This window comes from Callithrix jacchus, chromosome 16, assembly GCF_049354715.1.
Source record: "Callithrix jacchus isolate 240 chromosome 16, calJac240_pri, whole genome shotgun sequence".
In the NCBI taxonomy this organism is placed as follows: domain Eukaryota; kingdom Metazoa; phylum Chordata; class Mammalia; order Primates; family Cebidae; genus Callithrix; species Callithrix jacchus.
The window spans coordinates 84,657,856-84,681,947 of record NC_133517.1 but is presented as its reverse complement, the minus strand read 5'-3'; the positions used below and the strand labels follow the sequence as shown (position 1 = coordinate 84,681,947).

Sequence of the window (24,092 nt, the reverse complement as noted above, 5' to 3'; positions counted from 1 at the left end):
GCTGGAGTTGCAATTCTCATCTCTGATAAAATAGACTTTAAAGCAACAAAGATCAAAAGAGACAAAGAAGGCCATTACATAATGGTAAAAGGATCGATACAACAAGAAGAGCTAATGATCCTAAACATATATGGACCCAACACAGGAGCACCCAGATACATAAGAAAAGTTCTTAATGACTTACAAAGAGACATAGACTCCCACACAATAATAGTGGGTGACTTTAACACTCTGCTGTCAATAATAGACAGATCAACCAGACAGAAAATTAACAAGGATATCCAGGACTTGAACTCAGACCTGAAACAAGCAAACTTGTTAGAAATTTACAGAACTCTCCACCCTAAATCCACAGAATATACACTCTTCTCAGCACCACATAGCACCTACTCTAAAATTGACCACATAATTGGAAGTAAAGCACTACTCAGCAAATGCAAAACAACTGAAATCATAACAAACAGTCTCTCAGACCATAGTGCAATCAAGTTAGAACTCAGAATTCAGAAACCAACCCAGAACCACACAGCTTCATGGAAACTGAACAACTGGCTCTTAAATGTTGACTGGATAAACCATGAAATGAAGGCAGAAATAAAGAAGTTCTTTGAAACCAACAAGAACGAAGACACAACATACCAGAATCTCTGGGACACATTTAAAGCAGTCTCTAGAGGAAAATATATAGCAATAAGTGCCCATATGAGGAAAATGGAGAGATCCAAAATTGACACCCTATCATCAAAATTGAAAGAGCTAGAGGAGCAAGATCAAAAAAACTCAAAACCTAGCAGAAGAAAAAAAATAACTAAGATCAGAGCTGAACTGAAGGAGATAGAGACATGAAAAACCCTTCAAAAAATCAATAAATCCAAGAGCTGATTTTTGAAAAGATCAACAAAATAGACAAACCACTAGCCAGACTGATGAAACAAGAAAAGAGAGAACAACCAAATAGATGCAACAAAAAATGATAAGGGGAAATTGCCACAGATTCCACAGAAATTCAAACCATCATCAGAGAATATTAACAAACAACTCCATGCACATAAACTAGTATACCTGGAAGAAATGGATAAATTCCTGGACTCCTGCATCCTCCCAAGCCTAAACCAGGAGGAAGCTGAAACTATGAATAGACCAATAACAAGGTCAGAAGTCAAGGCAGCAATTAAGAGCCTACCACACAAAAAAAGCCCAGGTCCAGATGGGTTAACAGCCGAATTCTACCAGACACACAAAGAGGGGCTGGTACCATTCCTTCTGAAACTATTCCAAATAATCCAAAAAGAAGGACTCCTTCCCAAATCATTTTATGAGACCAACATCATCCTGATACCAAAACCCAGCAGAGACCCAACAAGAAAAGAAAACGTCAGGCCAATATCCATGATGAACGTAGATGCAACAATCTTCAATAAAATATTGGCAATCCGATTACAACAGCAAATCAAAAAACTTATCCATCATGATCAAGTAGGATTAATCCCGGGGATGCAAGGCTGGTTCAACATACGCAAGTCTATAAATGTAATTCACCACATAAACAGAACCAAAACCAAAAACCACGATTATCTCAATTGACGCAGAGAAGGCATTCGACAAAATTCAACAGCCCTTTATGCTAAAAACCCTCAATAAACTCATTATCAATGGAACATATCTCAAAGTACTAAAGCTATTTACGACAATCCAACAGCCAATATCATACCGAATGGGCAAAAACTGGAAGCATTCCCTTTGAAATCCAGCACTAGACAAGGATGCCCTCTTTCACCACTCCTATTCAATATAGTACTGGAAGTTCTAGCCAGAGCAATCAGGCAAGAAAAAGAAATAAAGCGTATTCAAATAGGAAAGGTGGAAGCCAAATTGTCTCTATTTGCAGACGACATGATAGTATACCTAGAACACCCCATCACCTCAGCCCAAAACTCCTGAAACTGATAAGCAGCTTCAGCAAAGTCTCAGGATATAAAATTGATGTGCAAAAATCACAAGCATTCCTCTACACCAATAACAGACTTAAAGAAAGCCAAATCAAGAGCGAACTGCCATTCACAATTGCTACAAAAAGAATAAAATACCTAGGAATACAACTCACAAGGAACGTAAGGGACCTCTTCAAGGAGAACTACAAACCACTGCTCAACGAAATCAGAGAGGACACAAACAGATGGAGAAACATTCCATGTTCATGGTTAGGAAGAATCAATATCGTGAAAATGGCTATGCTGCCCAAAGTAATTTACAGAATCAACGCTATCCCCATCAAGCTACCATTGACTTTCTTCACAGTACTGGAAAAAACCACCATGAACTTCATATGGAACCAAAAGAGAGCCCGCATAGCCAAGTCAATTCTAAGCAAAAAGAACATAGTGGGGGGCATCACACTACCGGATTTCAAACTATACTACAAGGCTACAGTAATCAAAATGCATGTTACTGGTATCAAAACAGAGATATAGACCAATGGAACAAAACAGAGACATCGGAGGCAACACAACATATCTACAACCATACAATCTTTGATAAACCTGACAAAAACAAGCAATGGGGAAAGGATTATCTGGCTAATAACTGGTGTTGGGAAAACTGGCTAGCCATGTACAGAAAGCAGAAACTGGACCCCTTCCTGACACCTTACACCAAAATTAACTCCAGATGGATTAAAGACTTAAACATAAGACCTGGCACCATAAAAACCCTAGAAGAAAATCTAGGCAAAACCATCCAGGACATAGAAGTAGACAAGAACCTCATGACCAAAACACCAAAAGTATTGGCAACAAAAGCCAAAATAGACAAATGGGACCTAATCAAACTCCACAGCTTCTGCATGGCAAAAGAAACAGTCACTAGAGTGAATCAGCAACCAACAGAATGGGAAAAACATTTTTCAGTTTACCCATCTGACAAAGGGCTGATATCCAGAATTTACAAAGAACTCAAACAGATTTACAGGAAAAAAACAAGCAAGCCCATTCAAAAATGGGCAAAAGGATGTGAACAGACACTTTACAAAAGAAGACATATATGAGGCCAACAAACATGAAAAAATGCTCATCATCACTGGTCATCAGAGAGATGCAAATCAAAACCACATTGAGATACCATCTCACGCCAGTTAGAATGGCAATCATTAAAACATATGGAGACAACAGATGCTGGAGAGGATGTGGAGAAAAAGGAACACTTTTACACTGTTAGTGGGAGTGTAAATTAGTTCAACCATTGTAGAAGACAGTGTGGAGATTCCTCAAGGCCTTAGAAATAGAAATTCCATTTGACCCAGCAATCCCATTACTGAGCATATGTCCAAAGGACTATAAATCATTCTACCATAAGGACACATGCACACAAATGTTCACTGCAGCACTGTTTACAATAGCAAAGACCTGGAACCAACCCAAATGCCCATTCATGATAGACTGGATTGGGAAAATGTGGCACATATACACCATGGAACATTATGCAGGAATCAGAAATGATGAGTTCGTGTCATTTGTAGGGACATGGATGAATCTGGAGAACATCATTCTCAGCAAACTGACACAAGAACAGAAAATGAAATACCGCATATTCTCACTCATAGGCGGGTGATGAAAAATAAGAACACATGGACACAGGGAGGGGAGTACTAAACACTGGGGTCTACTGGGGGGAAAAGGGGAGGGTCAGTGGGGGGGGAGCTGGGGAGGGATAGCCTGGGGAGAAATGCCAAATGTGGGTGAAGGGGAGAAAGGAAGCAAAACACACTGCCATGTGTGTACCTATGCAACTGTCTTGCATGTTCTGCACATGTACCCCAAAACCTAAAATGCAATAAAAAATTTAAAAAAAAATAAATTACAACTGTGTGATACTGGCATAAAAATAGACACACTGACCAACTGAACAGAAAAAATAACTCAGAAATAATTCCACACATTGATAGTCAACTCATTTTTAAAAGAACACTGAGAAAGAACTTCAATAAATAGTGCTGAGGAAATTGAACATCCATATGTAGAAAAATAAAACTAGACCTTTGTGTCTCACCATATACAAAACTAAAATCAAAATAGAGTAAGACTTAAAAGTAAGTCCTGAATTTATGAAATGATTAGAAGAAAAATTGTGAAATACTTCAGGACATTAGTTCTGGCAATTTTTTTTTTTTTGCAGAAGACCTCAAAATATAGACAACACAAGCAAAAGTAAACAAATGCGATTATAACAAGCTAAACAGCTTCTGTAGAGCAAAGTAAGCCATCAACAGAGTGAAGAGATAACCTACTGAATGGGAGAAAATATTTGTCAACTGTCCAAGTCAAAAGGGATTAAAAACCAGAATATATAAAAATCTAAAAAAACTCAGTAGCAGAAAAAAAGAAAAACCAAACCAAAACAAAAAACCCCACAAATAATCCAATTAATAATATAACAAATGCTTTGAACAGCCATTTTTCAAAATAAAACGTAACAATGGCCACGAGGTTAATGAAAAATGAAAATCTAAATCATTTCATCAGGGAAATGAAACCAAAACCACGAGATATTATTGCACACCAGTTAAAATGACTACTATCAGAAAGACAGAAAATAACATGTTGACAAAGATGCCAAAAAAAAAAAAAAAGGCGGGGGGAATGCTCATGCACTGTTGATGTGAATGTTAATTAATGCAACATCTATATAAAATAACATGGAGTTTCCCTTAAAAGCTAAAAATACAACTATCATATGAGCCACCATTCCCACTGCTGGGTATTTGTCCAAAAGAAAGAAAAATCAGTACATCAAAAAGATAGGTGCATGTCCATGTTTACTGCAGCCCTATTCATAAAAACCAATGTATTTAATAAACCATCATTTGATGAATTAATGAAGAAAATGTAATTTTATATGTATATACACACACAGGGAATGTTATTCAGGCATGGGGAGGGTGTGGGGAACATGAAACCCTGTCACCTGTCTCTTACAGCCACACAGGTGGAACTAGAGGACATAGGACATTATGTGAAGTGACATAAGCCAGCCACAGAAAGACATATTGCATGTTTTCACTTATATATGGGAGCTAAAACATTGATCTCATGGAGGTAGTCAGTCAAATGGTGGTTACCAGATAGTGGGAATGGTAGCATTCCATTGGATAAAGAGGGTACAAAAATACAGTTATAAAGTAGGCACAAGTTCTAGTGTGCAATAGCACAGTAGAGTGATTATAGTAAGAATTTATTATATATTTCAAAATAGCCAGAAGAGAATATTTAAAATGTGCAAGACAAAGAAATGATAAATGTTTGAGATAATGTATATTCCAATTAATCTTATTGAATTACATATAGTATGCATATTTAAAAATATCCCTTGTATTTCATAAATATGTACAACTATTACATATCAGTAAAAAAATAAAAATAGAAAATTCCTCAAGATAAATAAAACAAAAACACAATGTGCCAAAATTTGTGGGATACAGAAAAAGCAGAACTACGAAAGAAGTTCATAGCAATAAACACCTACATAAAAAGGAAAGAAACATCTCAAATAAATAAACTAACTTTATATTTCAAAGAACAATAAAAAGGAGAACATAGAAGCTCACAGCAGAAGGAAGAAAATAACCAAGATCAAAGAAAATACAAAAACAAAATCAAAAATAGAAAAACAATTAGAAACATGAAACTAGAGTTGGTTTCTTGAAAATCTCAACACAATTGTGATTCCTTTACCTGTTCTAAAAAAAGAAGATAAAACTAATAAGATCAGACAAGAAAGAATAATGCTACAGAAATAAAAAGAAACATAAGCAACTACATTGAACAATTATATAACAAACTGGGTAACTTAGAAAAAAAGTGGGTAAATTTATATAAATACACAAGTCTACCAAGATTAAATCCTGATAAATAGAGAGCCTGAACCGACTTATTACTACAATGGACATTAAAGCAGTGTTTTAAAATCTCCCAATAAAGAAATCCCATGACCAGATGACTTCACTGGTGAATTCTACCAAACATTTAAATAAGAATTAACTCCTATCCTTTTCAAACTCTCCCCCCCCACTGACAACAATTGAAACAAAACAAAACAAACAACAAAAGAAGCATTTCCAAACTCATTTGTAAAGGCAATATTCCCTGATACCAAAGCCAGAAAACTATACCACAAGAAAAGAATAGACATCAATATTTCTGATGAATACATATTCAAAACTTCTTAACAAAATACTAGCAAACTAAATCCAACAGCACATTAAAATGTTAAAAGGATCACACACAATGTCCAAGTAGGATTTATTCATGAGATAGAAGGATAGTTCAATATACAAAAATCAATTATTGTGATACACCATTTTAACAGAATAATGGATTAAAATGACATGTAAATGCAGAAAAAGAATTTGACAAAATTAAACACCGCTTAATGTTTAAAAAGTTTCTCAATACACAGGAATAGAAGAAAAGTGCTTTAACATAATAAAGGCCATATATCAAAAGCCCACAGCTAACATCAGATTGTCTAGGAAATAAAAAATGGGGGAAGATCCAAGGTGGCAGTTTAGGAGCAGCTCAGGATTGCAGCTCCCAGAGAAAGTGCAGAGGGCAAGTGGATGCCACATTTCCAGATGTATCTTTATTGCCCCACAGACCAGGAGATTCCCAGACGAAGGAGCCCCACGGGTCGCCAGCGTGGCTATTTTGGCTGGCACAGCTATTTTGCCAGTGCCGCAGTGCAGCGGTTCTCCATACAAAATACACTGGTCTGGCTGACCTTTTAAGCTGGCAATTGGAGTTCTGAGAAGGCAGAGTCACCCCCACATCTGATTACACAGGTGACTAAAACAGGGAGCCAGGCCAGATGATTCCTGGGCAGCACCATTGTTTCAGCTGGTGCAGTGGGTCACCACATGGGAAATCACACAGATCCCAGCAGCTTTTCAGCAGGCAACTGGAACACCTGGGAGAGAGTCAACTGTTCAACTTAATAAAAAAAGGCTCTGAGGCTGGGAGCCAGGTGATCAGGCTCGGCGGGTCCCACCCCAACAACAACAACAACAAAAAAACCCCAGCAATTGGAAACACCCTGGGTTAAGAGTTTCACAGCAAGTACAGGTCAACCCGGAATGGTACAGCTCTGTGGGGGAGGGGCGTCTGCCATTACAGAGGCACTCTGCCCCTATGGATGCAGCCTGCCATTACCGAGGTAAGCCGCCATTGCCAAGGCAACCCATCACTACAGAGAGAGTCTGCCACTACAGAGGTTGGGCCACCATTGCCGAGGCAGTTCTAACCACACTCATATAAACAGGACTGCAGGGAAGTTTACACAGCAGCAGGGCAGAGTCCAGAGCAGCTCAGCAAAGTCTCTGCAGGCAGACAGTGACTAGGCTGCCTCCTTGCTGCACAGGGAAGCCATGAAAAAAAAAAGGCAGCAGCACAACAGAAACTCATAAATAAAACCCTAACTCCCCGGACAGAGCGCCTGGCGGAAAAAAGGGGGTTTATGAGTTCTGCAGCAGTAGACTTAAACGTACCTGCCCAGCAGCTCTGAATGAACAACAGAGCTCACAGCTCAGCACTTGAGCTCCTAAAGAGGACGGACTGTCTCCTCAAGCAGCTCCCTGACCCCCATATATCCAAAGAGTCACCTCACAAAGGACTGATCAGACTGATATTTGGCAGGCATCATTCTGGGAAAAAGATAGCAGAAGAAACTGGAAGCAACCCTTACTGTTCTGCAGCTGCTGAAGGTGATCCCCAGGCAAGCAGAGACTGGAGTGGACCTCAGCAGTCCTACAGCAGAAATAACTTCATCATCAACTGGACATCTACTCAGAGACCCAATCTGAAAATCAGCAACTACACAGACAACAGGTGGATAAATCCACAAAGATGGGAAGAAATCAGTGCAAAAAGGATGAAAACACCCAAAACAAGGACCCTTCTCCTCCTGCAAGAGATCACAACTCCTAAGCAGCAAGGGAACAAGGCTGGATGGAGAATGAGTGTGATGAAATTACAGAATCAGATTTCAGAAGGTGGATAATGAGAAACTTCTGTGAGTCAAAAGAACATGTTCTAACCCAAATCAAAGAAACTAAGAATGCTCAGATTGGTTCGCAGCTGAATTCTACCAGACACACAAAGAAGAAATGGTACTATTCCTTCTGAAACTATTCCAAATAATCCAAAAAGAGGGAATCCTTCCCAAATCACTTTATGAGACCAACATCATCCTGATACCAAAACTCAGCAGAGACTCAATAAGAAAAGAAAACTTCAGGCCAATATCCATGATGAACATAGATGCAAAAATCTTCAATAAAACACTGGCAAGCCAACTGCAACAGCACATCAAAAAGCTTATCCACCATGATCAAGTAGGATTCATCCCTGGGATGCAAGGCTGCTTCAACATACACAAGTCTATAAACATAATTCACCACATAAACAGAACTGAAGACAAAAATCACATAATTATCTCAATTGATGAAGAGAAGACCTTTGACAAAATTCAACAGCCCTTTATGCAAAAAACCCTCAATAAACTAGGTATTGATGGAACGTATCTCAAAATAATAAAAGCTATTTATAACAAACCAACAGCCAATATCATACTGAATGGGCAAAAAAGGAAGCATTCCCTTTGAAATCTGGCACTAGACAAGGATGCCCTCTTTCACCATTCATATTCAATATAGTTGTAGGTTATAGCCAGAGCAATCAGGCAAGAAAAAGAAATAAAGGGTATTCAAATAGGAAATGAGGAAGCCAAATTGTCTCTATTTGCAGATGACATGATTGTATATCTAGAAGATCCTATTGTCGCAGCCCAAAATCTCCTGAAACTGACAAGCAATTATCAGCAAAGACTCAGGATACAAAATCAATCTGGAAAAATCACATTCTTATACACCAATAACAGACTTAAAGAGAACCAAATCAAGAATGAACTGCCATTCACAATTGCTACAAAGAGAATAAAATACCTAGGAATACAACTAACAAGGAATGTAAAGGAACTCTTCAAGGAGAACTACAAACCACTGCCCAACAAAATAAGATAGGACACAAACAGATGGCAAAACATTCCATTTTCATGGTTAGGAAGAATCAATATCATGAAAATGGCCATGCTGCCCAAAGTAATTTATAGATTCAATGCTATCCCCATCAAGCTAGAAATGACCGTCTTTGCAGAACTGGAAAAAAACACCTTGAACTTCATATGGAACCAAAAGAGAGCCCACAAAGCCAAGTCAATTCTAAGCAAAAAGAATAGAGCAGGAGGCATCACACTACTGAACTTCAAACCATACTACAAGACTACAGTAATCAAAACAGCATGGTACTGGTACCAAAACAGAGATGGAACAGAACAGAGGCCTTGGAGGCAACACAGCATATCTACAAACATCTGATCTTTGACAAACCTGACAAAAACAAGCAATGGGGAAAGGATTCCCTGTTTAATAAATGGTGTTGGGAAAACTGGCTAGCCATGTGCAGAGAGCAGAAACTGGACCCTTTCCTGACACGTTACACTAAAATTAACTCCAGATGGATTAAAGACATAAACATAAGACCTAACACCATAAAAACCCTAGAAGAAAATCTAGGCAAAACTATTCAGGACATAGAAGTAGGCAAGGACTTCATGATCAAAACACCAAAGGCATTGGCAACAAAAGCCAAAATAGACAAATGTGACCTCATCCAACACCACAGCTTCTGCACGGCAAAAGAAATAGTCATTAGAGTGAATCAGCAACCAACAGAATGGGAAAAAATTTTTTCAGTTTACCCATTTAACAAAGGGCTGATATCCAGAATTTACAAAGAACTAAAACAAATTTACAAGAAAAAAACAAACAAGCCCATTCAAAAGTGGGCAAAGGATATGAATAGACACTTTACAAATGAAGACATACATGAGGCCAGCAAGCATATAAAAAATGCTCATCATCACTGGTCGTTAAAGAAATGTGAATCAAAACTACATTGAGATACCATCTCATGCCAGTTAGAATGGTGATCATTAAAAAAATCTGGAGACAAAAGATGCTGGAGACGATGTGGAGAAATAGGAACACTTTTACACTGCTGGTGGGAGTGTAAATTAGTTCAGCCATTGTGGAAGACCATGTGGCAATTCCTCAAGGACCTAGAAATAGAAATTCCATTTGACCCAGCAATCCCATTACTGGGTACATATCCAAAGGATTATAAATCTTTCTACTATAAGGACATATGAACACGAATGTTTATTGCAGCACAATTTACAATAGCAAAGACCGGGAACCAACTCAAATGTCCATAAATGATAGACTGGACAGGGAAAATGTGGCACACATACGCCATTGGAATATTATGCAGCCATCAAAAATGATGAGTCCTTTGTCCAAGTCCTTTGTAGGGACATGGATGAACCTGGAGAACATCAATTTCAGCAAACTGACACAAGAACAGAAAATGAAATGAAATACTGCATGTTCTCACTCATAGGTGGGTGCTGAACAGTAAGAACACATGGACACATGGAGTGGAGCATCACTCACTGGGGTCTGTGGCGGGGGAATAGGGGAAGGACAGTGGGGAGTGGGGAGTTGGGGAGAGATAGCATGGGGAGAAATGCCAGATGTGGGTGAAGGGGAGGAAGGCAGCAAATCACACTGCCACGTGTGTACCTATGCAACTATCTTGCATGTTCTTCACGTGTACCCTAAAACCTAAAATGCAATAAAAAAAGAAAAAAAAATTATCAAATATAATCTCAAATAAATTTTTGGCATTTATTGAAAAAAAAAACCTGAGAACTTTGCCTCCAAGATCAGGAATAAGGTAAAGATTCTCACTACCCACTCTTATTCAGCATAATAGTGGAAGTCCTGGCCAGAGTAGTTAAGGCAAGAAAAAGAAACAAAACGCCTCCAAACTGAAAAGAAAGAGGTAAAATAGTATCTGTTGGCAGATGACATAATCTTAAATATAGAAAATCATAGACTTTATGTAAAAAAAACTGTTGGAACTAATGAATTCAATAAAGTTTCAGGATATAAAATCAACATACAAAAAATCAATTGTTTCTATACATCAAAAATGAACTATCTAAAAAGGATACTCAGGCAACAATGTAATTTAAAATAACCTCACAAAAAATAAAATACTTAGGAATAGTTTAACTAAGGAGTTGACAGACTTGGAAACTAAAAACTATAAAACGTTAAAGAAAAAGAAAGTAGAGACACAAAAAAATGGGAAAACATCATCTGTTCACGGATTGTTTAAATGCCTATATGACACAAAGTGATCAACAGATTCAATGCAATCACTATCAAAATTTGAGGGGCATTTTAGGAATACACAAAGTGGAGAGGATCATCTCTTTGATAAATGGTATTTAGAAAATTGGATATCCACAAGCAAATTAATAAAATTAGACCCTTACCTTACAGCATACATAAAAATCAACTCAAAATGGACTAAAAGCTTGAATGCCAGATCTGAAACTGCAAAACTTTCAGAAGAAAAAAATAAAGAGAATAAAGCTTTATAATATTAGTATTCACAATGATTTCATGGACATGACAGGCAATGAAAGCTAAAATAAGCAAGCAGGAATACATCCAACTTAAATACTTCTGTATAGCAACAACAAAAGAAACAATCAACAGGGTGAAATGGCAACCTATGGAATAGGAGAAAATATTTTCAAGCCATACATCTAATAATAGGTCAATATCCGAAATACATAGGGAACCTCTATACCTCAATAGCAAATGACTGATAAAAAACAGTCAAAGGTCTTGAATAGGCATTTCTATTAAAAAAAAAATTATACAAATGGACAACGGGTATATGAAGAAATGGTTAACATCACTAATCACCAAGGAAATGCAAATTAAAGTCACAATAATATATTATCTTCGTACCTGTCAGGAGCGTTATTATTTTTTTTTAAAGTGTTGGCAAGAATATGGAGAAATGGAAACTCTTACATGTTGTTGGTGGAGATGCAAAATGGTACAGTCCCTATGGAAAATAGTATGAGCATTGCTCAAAAAGTTAAAAAATGAATCAACAATCCCGTTTCTGTATATTTATCCTAAAGAATTCAAATAAGGATCTCAAGAAGGTATTAGTGCTCCTAAATTCATTGCAACGTTATTTACTATAGCCAAGATATTGGAAACAACTTAATTGTCTAAAGACAGATTAAGAAAATATGGCACAGACACCCAATGGAATACTATTTGTTTTTAAAAGAAGGGTTTTGCAATCAGCAACATGAGTGAACCTTGAGGATATTATGCTAAATAAAATAAGCCAGTCACAGAAACACAAATACTGCATGATCTCACTTATATGAGGTATGTAAAATAATTAAATTAATAGAATCAGAGAATGAAATTGTTTTTGCCATGGGCTTAGGGGGAGATGGGATATGAGAGTTACTAATCAACTGGCATAATGTTTCAGTTTAGCAACGTAAATAAGTTTTTAAAGACCTGCTGTACAGACTTGTACCTATAAACAATATAATGTACTCTGCATCTAAAATTTTGCTTAAAAATTAGATCTCATGTTAATTGTTCTTACCACAATAAAAGAAATTGAAATAAAAATAATGTGGCTGTTGAAGATAGGTTCTTAAAAATGATTAACACATATTTAATATATTAGGTACTTTAAAATGGTAAAGATGTATTTAATGCATTATCATAGCTTCAAATAACCATTTAATTATGATTCATATTTTAGCATTTATTAATAAAACTGCCCTATTCATTAGTCTATAAAATGTTAACATGATACACAAAATAAGTGTTTCATTTAATTAAATTTCTTACCAATTTCTGATACACAGCTAAATAAACAATCAGCACATGATTTCCCTTCTTAAAAAAGTGTTATCACTTGTTTAAATAAGTTTTATTGAAATGGATCATTTTTAAAAAACAATATGTTTCTGGAAGTGTGAAATTCTTAGATTTACAAATAGTAATTAAAAAACTCTGGATCATTTCCTGCTATCTTTTTGCTTTCGTTTCAACTTTCACAAACATAAGTTTTTTTAGAATCTTTGCTGATCTCTGCTTTGGTATTTCTTGACAGCCCCTTCAGTAGAACTGACTTTCCTTTTGGTCATCTTGGTGGGTATGAGCTTTCTTAAGAAATGAATATTCAGTATATACTTTTTCATTAAACATTTACTTTTTAAAATCTCATTGCTGCCATAAAGGTCTATCACTAGAGAATAAAAATATTTTTATGATAAAGTAATTAGTTTCAAATTTATACACTAAAATAAATATATATATTTGTGCCAGGAGAATTCAGGCTATATTTTATAGTTCTATGGATCAACTGCTCAGTCTCTTTTTTTACACATATTTCAAGAACAAGTATTTCCCATATTTCCCACTAATCCTGCCAATTTATGGCCTGCCAGTTTTAGGTATCATCCAACCCACAATATATGCTTTAGCATAACTGGCTGTTATGCAAAGTATCTGTCAGGACAACAATGTCAAATACTCCTCTCACCACCATCTAGAATCAAAATGGGTGATGTGTTCATATCTAAGAATGTTTCATTTTATCTATAAGTGTCCTGCATGCTATCTGTGAAAGGTAAGTGTTAATTACCTGACATCTGGAAAAAGTTGAGAAATAGAAGTTATTATGCAAAATAATACAAGTTATGATGGCAAAACCACAATTACTTTTGCAACAACCTAATAGTATTTGTATTCAGATGTAACCATGCATTATAGTTACTAAACACTGCAAATTTATGTCACAAAGTAGGGATCTAATAAATACACTGGCTTATTTTAATGAACTACTAATAGTAATACTTTATTAAAAAGGGAGAATACAGGCCAAATGCTAAACTAGTCATAATGCCAGGACAACAGGCATAAATGAGGACTGTGCTGAGCAAACCAGGAAAGAGCTGTACATATGTGGAAATAAGTAACTCTGTCTAGTAGTTCATTGTTACTACAAGTAGCATTTGACCTAGGCCCTGGAAAATGACTAAATATGTATAAATTTTGAATGTAGGCACAAGTGTTTCAGAGATATGGAGGATAGTTTGCAAAGCAGCACAAATGTACAAGAATATTATTCTTTCACCACAATTTCATTAGAGTTCTGGATGTATGTGAATGAATAGCAAGGAGTGAAGCTGGCAGGGGCATATTGTGGAGGCTTTAAATGTCATGCCAGAGTTTTGAGTTTAGATCTTCGTGGCCATTAAATAATTTTCAACTGAGAAGTGATGTCCAATTTTGTATTTCAGAAAGATCAGCCAGGTAGAAATGTGGAGAAAACTGGCTGGAGGGATAAAAAAGTGAGTGGCTAGTCAACTGTAAGAGCAGTGCAGGGAACAATAATAAGGATGAGAACAAAGGCAGTGGCACCACACAGTCGGTTAAATCTGGAGAACTTCAACCTCTCATGGCTAAGGGTTCTATTTCCTTGAGATTTTTCAACAATTTTAGCTATAGGCCTTAGCATTTTGTATTACCCAGCAGGGGAAGAGTCTTAACAGAGAGGTCAAAGAGTGAAGAGCATAGAAAATGCTCTGTCAAAATCAACTATTCTTTGGGCAAATGACAGCGTGATACCAAATGATATCCTCCCTGGGGAACTAAAGTGGAATGTGACAGGCGGATTAAAATTTAAGCCATGTATATAGAAGCTGACTGCAGAGAAATGAAGACAGCGCATAGGACAGCATGAAGTGGCAATGTTAGACTTAAGTAGCTCTGATTAAGCAAAAGTGCCTTCAGACAGTAATACCAAGATAAAGCAACAGCCTCTACAAAGAATGAGTGGTTCATGAAATAAAAGTCATAAGGCTGCTGATAGTGGCTTGATGATCATAATGTTGGTCTGTGACCTACATTTCTATTAAATTAACTTTGCCCTAAGTTTGGTGAAATATATATCACCTGTTGCATTCATTGGTAAAGACTGTTCTATTATTGCATGATTCATTATTTTTTAATTAATTATTTTGATTTTCAGTGAACAGCTATTTGCTCAAAAGAAGAATGGAAATAAAATTGTAGTAATGGGAAAAAGAGGACTCAAATAAAATCTGACTATTAAAATGACAGTACTTCCTGATTATGTATGATCATTGTGGTTTGTGTCTATTGCTGAGCTAAATTTTTATTAGTACTTGCTTTTAGTCTCAGAAATAACTTAAGTTTGGATAGTAAATTATAGTATTACCCTGTACAAAGTATTTTTGTTCTATATTCATTTCAAGGGATGAAGATACTCATGATATTCATATATTTGGGGGAGCAAAGGCACTATCATTAAAATACCATTAACAACTTGGTCCACATAGTGAGACCGCATGTCTACAGAAACACTAAAAATTAGTGAATTGTGGTGGTGCACACCTGTAGTCCTAGCTACTTGAGAGGCTGAGGTGAGAAGATCGCTTGAGCTCAGGAGGTTAAGGTTGCAGTCATCTGTGATTGTGCCACTGCACTGCACCCTGGGTGACAGAGCAAGACCTTGTCTCAAATGAAAACAAAAACAAAAAACAACCAAAAAAAATTATAGAACAATGTATTGTTAAACTGTTCATAGTGATCTTTATTTTGGGGAAAAGAAATACCATTTTTGAAAGGAGCATGAACTAGAATAGTAAGAAAATATTTTACTGAAAAGGGATCTTGGCACAGTCTGGAAGAATGAGTAGAATTTAAACACAAGGGAGCAGAAGTAACACTAAAGAAAAAAGAAGGTTGGGTGATGGAAAGCCACACCAGCAGCAGCAGCAGCAGAGAGATAGAGTGAAATTGAAAGTTGCTTGAGTTAAAGAAAAGACATATTTGAGAATTGATTGGTGATAAATACGTTTAATATTTTGTTATTAACAGACTCTCCTAGACTGAATGAGTGAATGAATTAATGAATGAACATATGAATAAATGGGTAGGATGAAATAGATTTATCTAGGGAAGAAAAATTTATGTAAGACACTGAAGTGGCAAAAATGAACCCCCAAGCCAAGTTTGACCCACAGTAGTGGTTTAGTGGCCTATAGTCCATTTACATTTTCTTTAATACTACTTGTGTACTTTAGAAACCAGATGACTTTAGATTTAATTCTTATTTTAAATTCCGCTTTAAAAGTATCCAGTCTTCCTGAAGGGCAAAATGCCTAGAGCAAGAGAGGGCATCTGTCCCTTTCAAATGGGCATGTGTATCCTCCAGCTTTCCTTCATGTCTTTTCACTGTTTCACTCATATATCACCTGCTTTTTCAGATTGGAGACTTTGATGTGGTCCTTGGGATTATAATCAGGACACCAAACAAATTAAAACGTAGAACGTCATTACAACTAATAATATACAACTGAAAGTTTTCTATTACCTCCGGCATATTAACGTATGTATCTAGGATAATACTGTAATAATAATAATAACTGCTAAGTATTTACTATGTACAAAGCATGACATTAATCTCCGTTCAGACATATGAGTTTGAGTTACCACTCCAGGCATCTGCTAGTTGTATGATTTTGAACAAAGTAACTGACTTCTGAACATTAATCTATTTCTTTGGGCAATGAGAATGATAACCATATCTTATATGGCCTTTGTGAAAATTAAATGAGATTATAAAGTATTTAAGTTGGTTCTTGGCACCCATCAAGACTTCATTCATGAAAAGAATATTTTCCTATTTGAAATCGGAACACTTGAAAAGCTGTGTAAACACATGTTTCAGAAAAGATCCCTAACCAAGAGGCTAATTTTCATTCACAATGTAGTAACTATCCATGTAACTTTATTTCAAAGGTTGGATTTAAGGTTCAGATCAGTAGCACAAATTTCTACTCATCTTTAAAAAATCTTATGAAGGCAGAGTTATGAAAGTTCTAGTATGACATATATTGTTTCTATAACTCTAGTATGATTTACAAATAAAAATATACTGCTAATTTCACAGATTATCTACAATAAAAATTATCAGAAATGCATATAAAATACCATGTTTACACTTAACCAGATAAACTGTGCATTCATAAACACTGAGCCTGAAACATCTTTTCATATTACTGTATGCAGATGTTTAATCACAATAATAATTTAAGTGGAAAACAGTATGTATTACTAATCTAAAGTAAAAGTAAGAATTGTCTGTTGCTAAACTACCAATAGAAATAACTTAAATTAATCAGCTCTTTAACAAATCATTCCCACTTAAAAAAAAAAAAAAGAAACAAACAGTAGAGAGTAGAATATGCAAATATGAAGAATATTTCATTGGTAAATATTTTATAATTGAGAGTCATTTATATTCACTTTTTAAATGATTATTTTCTTAGTTTATTCCCTTTTTCTCAAAATATATATTTAAAGTGAAAATTTAGAAACAGTGACTTCTCAGTTTATACCTCCCTTTCACATGAGGTTAGGCCATATAATACAAAACAATTCATTTGTGTATGTCAAATAACTAATTATAAACAACGTTGGCCAAGACAATTGTTTAACTGTATTATCTGTCTACCTAAAATGGTTTATTTTGTTGTCACTGGTAAAAGTTCTTCATGCTTTTAAATTATATAATTATTTGTATTATTTATTTTCAAGCCATTTCAATGTTACATTTGTTTATGTAAAAATAATAGTTCATTAGGTACTATCTACTCAATACAAAATACCGTATACATAATTCTGTTACACTTAACAACTTATTTATGAGATGAGTTACATTTAATAACTTATTATTTCTATGCCAATTAGAAAACCCAGCATCGGGTCACTAGTTAAGGTGCCCAAAATTAGCAGTTAGTAAGAAGCTAGAATTTGAATTTTGACACATTTGAAGAGTACTGGTTTTCGCTCTTATAGTTGATCTTACAAACATTGATACACTTCCATTAATAGGACTTTTTAAGACTATACAGATAGAAAATTTATTAAGTAATTTTCTCAAAGAGATAATGTGCATTGACAAGTAAATATAGCATTTAAAAATTTTCAACTTTCATTTATCGTATCCAATAGCTAAAAATTTATTTTACAGAACAATATATAGTTAGCCACTTAGCAGCACCATGAGAAGAAGAAAAAAATTATCGAGACAAGAAGACTGGTAATTACTTATAAGGAATGCTATTTCATTGTCATATTATTGTTACAGAAAATCTTTAATTAAAAAATGGTCTGAAATATTTTGTTAAATATATCTGTGAATATATAATTAAGATATTAAAAGAATAAAAAATAGTAAAAAATGTAGGATTGTATTCTTTGTAATAGCAAGTATTCATTTCCTTCCTCATCTGCAAAACTCCACATTTTAAAACATCTATTTTTAGAGTATTTCCAGATTATAAGCTTCTGTGATGTAATATTTTAGCTGAGTAACTTTAACACCACATTTATTTTAAGAATAAATGGTTTTACACGTGGAGAGAAGTCCCCACAATTAGTATATAAAGTTAATTGTATTACCTTTTTCCCATATATATTTTACCTTCACTGCAGAGAAACAGTAAGACCAAAAGCATGAATATTTAAAATCATTAAAATTTTAAAATTAAAATTTTGAACAGTAACGTTAACATGACTATTTACATCATCTTCCTATTTTACATTGAATAATTTTAAAAAAACTTACTTGAAAACTGAATTGCAAATCCAGACTTGCTAATATAAAAATCCGTGTCAAACTGGATGGTTACTATGTTGAGGGTGCTATGAATTCCTTCAGGAATAAGAGATCCACTAATTTCCTTTAAAAGCATCTCATTTTCTGGTGGACCATCCCAAACTCGGAGTATATCATGTGAGGCTTCCGTATCAAAAGCAAGAAACTGCAAGCTGTGGGAGAACCATATTTTTTCAATTATTTTAAAGAATAATTCAATTTTAAATAAAAAAAATGCAATGTGGCTTTTACTAGATATTTCTTTTTTACTATGTGATAAAAATGGATTATGTAAACAGCATATATGCTAAATATGTTTTTCTAGAGCAGTGTAATTTGTTTATTTAGAATATTATTAAATACACTATTGTATCACCTTTGCAAATTATAGAAACTTCAGGCATAGGTTCTTTCCCGTGTTCGTGAATTTAACTGGGGCAAAGGTAGGGGACATTTATAGACAATCTTCTACATATTAGGCACTGTACAAAATGCATTACATACATTTTATTTTTTTAATTGTTACAATGACCCAATAAAGTAGAAATAATTTTTAATCTCAATTTTACATATGTGGCAAATGGAGTTTAGATAAATGAAATAATTGCCCAAAGAGTGGCATAGTCACAAATTAAACTCAAGTTATCTGACTCTATAGCATACACTTTTACCACTGCTTTATATTAAATATATTCTGTTTTAAGTTTAATCTAGACAAAAGTAGCATCAGATGCTTTTTGTACTTGATGCAAAATTTAGAAATCTAATTATATCAACGTGCTCAGCTCTACAAACTATACACTTATGTTTGATACATGAATTGCTACAGCTTTAAATTTGGGTTGCAATTTAGTATCAAACAATGTTTAATTTTTAGAAATCCCCAAATTCTGTTGATATTACTACTTTCAACTTTAATAATTCTGATATTTATATAAAACAATGCATGACTTAGACTAAAGAAAAATAAACTGGGGATGACACAATGTAGACTATTTTGAGTTTGCACATTGCCTTGCAAAAGTAATGTACCGACTAGTACTGCATCCATCAATGCATAGGAGTATACCACCAAGAAGCCAGTCTGAAATTCCGTTTTGTATAAATGGAATTTATATTACTACTTTATACAGTAGTAACTCTTAAGTTTTAAAGTTATTGTTTATTATTGAATACACGCTAAGTAACTCAGATGTCAAGGATTATAACCAAAGCTGCATAGTAAAGCTGGGAATGAGAATCTATGATAGCTTTGGAAGTCAGATTCATGTTGATGTAAGAGATCATGATTCTGTACTTTTCTGAGGAGTATTAAAACTGTGAAGAACACTGCTGTAAAGGGAAATGTAACATGATTAAAGAGGCAGAGAGCAGGTGCTTCACAAATATGCTTAGGGACAAGGACAACCAGAAATGGTATCCAGTCCCCTTCTATTTTTATTTCTTCTAATTGTTAATGAGGATGCACTAGAGCAATAGTCTGCACAACTCTGTATATTAATCAAAACGGGCCATTTAGTGGCTCACACCTGTAAACCCAGGGCTTTGGGCAGCAGGAGAATTGCTTGAGCCCAATAATTTGAGACCAGTTTGGGCAACATAGTGAGACCTCATTTCTACAAAACATTTAAAAATTAGCCTAGCCTGGTGGCATGTGCCTGTAGTCCCACCTGCTGGGAGGCTGAGGTGGGAAGATCATTTAAGCCCAGGAGGAAGAGGCTGCAGTGAGCTGAGATTGCATCACTGACTTACAGCCTGGGTGACAGGGTAAGACTCTGCCTCAAGAAAAAAATAAAAAAAAAAACAAAACACTGAAATAAATGGATATTAATTTTATGTAGGGGTTGGTTAGGGACTTCAGATTCCCTAGTAATGTTGAGAATGTGAAATTCATTTACCTGACAATATTTCCAGGATCTACCTCAATCATCCACATGCAACGCAGATTGTTGTCATATGGAAAAGGATAGCCAGGAGACAGGATTCTTCCTGATGATTCTCCTTTAAAACGACCTCCACATTCAGCTGAAAAAAAAATGATAAAATTTTAATCCACAATTTAATGCCAATCTTTTCAAAAAAATCTACAAATTTCTCATGGATATACGTGTTTTTGTATTAACAAGAAGCCTGATTTCCTTGCCTCTTTAAAGTATACATTTGTATAAACTTTTAAAGTATTAATTTAAACAAGAGTATATAATGCAATCAAATAGCAGAGTCTCAAGTTAGATCACAGAAAAGACAATAAAACAGAAACATACTTAAAGAATTATAAAAAGACCCACTCAAAACCTGTGAGTTAGGATTCCAAACACTTTAAGATGTGTTGTTAAATAACGATAATTTTAAAAGGGAAACAGATGGCAAGTTGCTCACTGCCAGCGAATCTCAGCCTGAATAATTCATCATCTTGCTACCCCACCTCTGAAAAAAACTAATCTTTACTACAGTCCCTCAGGCCTTCTAAATTTCATTGTCCTTTTATTCCCCCTTTAAATCATTTTGAACCCTTTCCCTTTTATTCTCCCAGAAGTCAAAGTGGCATTTTTTATTAGATTCTCTACCTCAGTAAAATCTAGTTGAGTTTTGCTTTAATGTGGTCTCTAATTTTTGTGAAAATTATCAAACTAAGCATCTAAGTATTGTCATGGAATATAATTAAAATTTTATATTTTAACAGATTCCTTCTCCATGTTAATGCTATTTAACACTATTATAATAACTGGAGTGATTTTATTTCAGTGAACAATCTAGAAAGAAGTCTCCCTACTGGAATAGAGAGAAAGCAAGTGTTTTAGTTAGCATATTGCTCTACCTCTCTGAACCCTAGAAACACAGAAAACTCTGGAATGCCTTACGCATTTGAGTTTTTTGTGATAGTTCTTGTTACCAGGCACTTGTGCATGAGAACCCTCTACTTACGGCCTTCCCAGTTCTATTTGTCAGAGTTTTTAACACAAGTGACTCCATTTTGATTCTGACAACTTTGCTATTATCTTAGATTCGATAACTGAATCAAACTTTTTATTTCTGATATTATTATTATTAGACCAAAGAAGGCCAAAGCAGGAAAGCTTCAGGATTTGGAAGAGACCTGATAACACAAGAATCTAATGCCTCAAATTTGTAGGCTGTATGTATGTAAATTTGCTTCAAAAATTTTAGATACTATTTTACATCACTCTGTGATGGATAGTTTTATGTGTCCACTTGGCTGGGCCATTAGTGTCAGTTGTTTAATTAAAAACTTATCTAGGTATAAAAATAGCATCTACAATCAGTTGACTTATAGGCCTCATTCAATAAATTTGAAGACCTAAAGAACACAACTAAGTTTCCGGGGGAAAAAAAAAATAAATTCTTTCTCAAAACTTTAGCAACTCCTGCCTCAGTTTCTAAGCTATTAACTTGTCCTATGGATTTTGGACTTACCAGCCCCTACCATTGCATGATTCAGTTTCTTAAATTAAATAAGTCTCTGTAGATAGATAGACGGATAGGATGGGGGGAGAGAGAGAGACAGAGAGAGACAGAGACAGCGACAGAGACAGAGACAGAGACAAAAAGAAAGAGTGATATACTATTGGTGTTATTTCTCTGAAGAACCCTGACTGATACACCCATGGAGGGCTAAGGGAATATTATTTTTTATTGCAACATTAATCTAATTTATGACACACCTGGGAGATTTTTTAATTAAAATAGTATTAGTATTTAAGATGTCATCACCATTTATGGTTTTTCATTTTTTTAACAAAAATCTTGTTTGACAATCTGCAAACATAATTATATTAATTCATTTTTCATCACTTATGATGTATCAATATTTTGGGCATACATTTAATTTGAGAACAGAGTTGATACTTTATAGATTAATTTTTAGTCAATTGGAGTATTTTGCAGTACATTGAGTCTTGAACTTAAATACAGCTGTTTCCCCTCTTATTTCTTTGTTATAAAATAATACCTGGCATTTTGACCTCAAAGGAGCCAGTGTCATATGCTGTAGCCCTGTAGTTCAAATTCTGTATAAAACTTATGTTTGCAGAATAAAATAAAATATAGTGTTTAAAGAAGAGATACACGTTAAATTCTTGCCAGCTATGATGCCTCAAAAAATAATTTTTTTTTGATCAGTGAATAAGCTTCAGAAACATAATTACCTATAAATAATCTAAATAATTAAGAAAAGTTTTCTTATTTGACTAAGGTAATAATAGATATTTAAGGTTAATGAGCACAAGATATTATCATCATAGGCCAAGTGATAAAGCTATTAACTGTTGCCAGTAGAGAACACCATCTAAAACAGAATTTCATCTTCTGTTATCATCAAATTATTCAGTATCACTCACCATGTGTCCAACTCTTTATAGCTGCTAAATTTATTTGATCATCTGTCATTAGAATTTTAATAAAAAAGATTCTCCTACCCATGATATCTTGTGCGATATCAAGTCAATACATTTTGATTCGCAATCTTTGTAGATATAAAATGCATTGATTTGTTGCAAACATAATTAAAACCTTCTTATCTCAGACTAAATGCCCTTCCATTTGTTTAAAATCTTTCCAAAAAGTAGAGATTATCATCCTCTTGGTTCAACACACAAAAAAACATATATGATTTTAATGTATTTGTGATTTTAATTTTATAAACAGCATGGCAAGTAAATATTTATGTTTATAGTATTGTGCTATTAAACTCTTGATGGGTTTCTGAACACATTTCATAACCACATCAGATAAAATTAATCAGTGATACATTTTTCTCATAACCAATGCCAATGGGCTCATTATTGATCATATTCCAGAATCTCAAGCTTTTGACAATTTGATTTAATTATTATTTTAGGTATTACCCTCACTATCTTTCCAAAATTCAGAAAAGAAAGAACTGTGATTGCATTTTAGTTAGATAAAAACATGTTTGTTTTCTACATAAATCAATGTTTTAATAAACCAAGAGAGGTCTCATATCATCAAAATCACTATGCAATTAGTTTCAAGGCCTATAATAACTAGAATTTCATATTTTCTATTTGTATTCTAGCAAGCTTTGTGGCAATTCCTATGTTGACTACATCAAAAAACAGTAGAAATACACCACTTTTTTTCAAAAGGTCTCAAAAGGTAAGTCAAATTGTAAACATTAAATATGTACAGTTTTTTTGTTATCAATTATACGTCAATACAGCTGCTAAAAATAAAAGATTTGAGTCAATTTTATCCATATAGGCCTGACACAGACTGGATTTCTGCCTTTATAAATGCCATAAAAAACAGAAAGGCTGAAGAATCACAGCATATCTGTTCCCTGCTGGAAAGTTAGTGTTTTGCTACAAAGTTGTTTTCACTTGTTGTCCTAGTATTCTAATGTGACCCAACTTGGTC

General features: G+C 34.7%; 1 protein-coding gene across 11 annotated transcripts in view; it reads right to left on the bottom strand.

Moving 5' to 3' along the window:
- Window positions 1-24,092, bottom strand: part of CSMD3 (CUB and Sushi multiple domains 3) — a 1,279,316-nt gene that overhangs the window by 329,193 nt on the left and 926,031 nt on the right. For all 11 annotated transcript variants that reach the window (XM_002759280.8, XM_017965625.4, XM_035276379.3 and 8 more), the window contains 2 exons: window positions 20,594-20,720; window positions 18,666-18,868 (listed from right to left, as the gene is read on the bottom strand). In XM_002759280.8, the coding sequence (XP_002759326.1) occupies window positions 18,666-18,868; window positions 20,594-20,720 (330 nt within the window). The remainder of the gene's footprint in view (window positions 1-18,665; window positions 18,869-20,593; window positions 20,721-24,092) is intronic.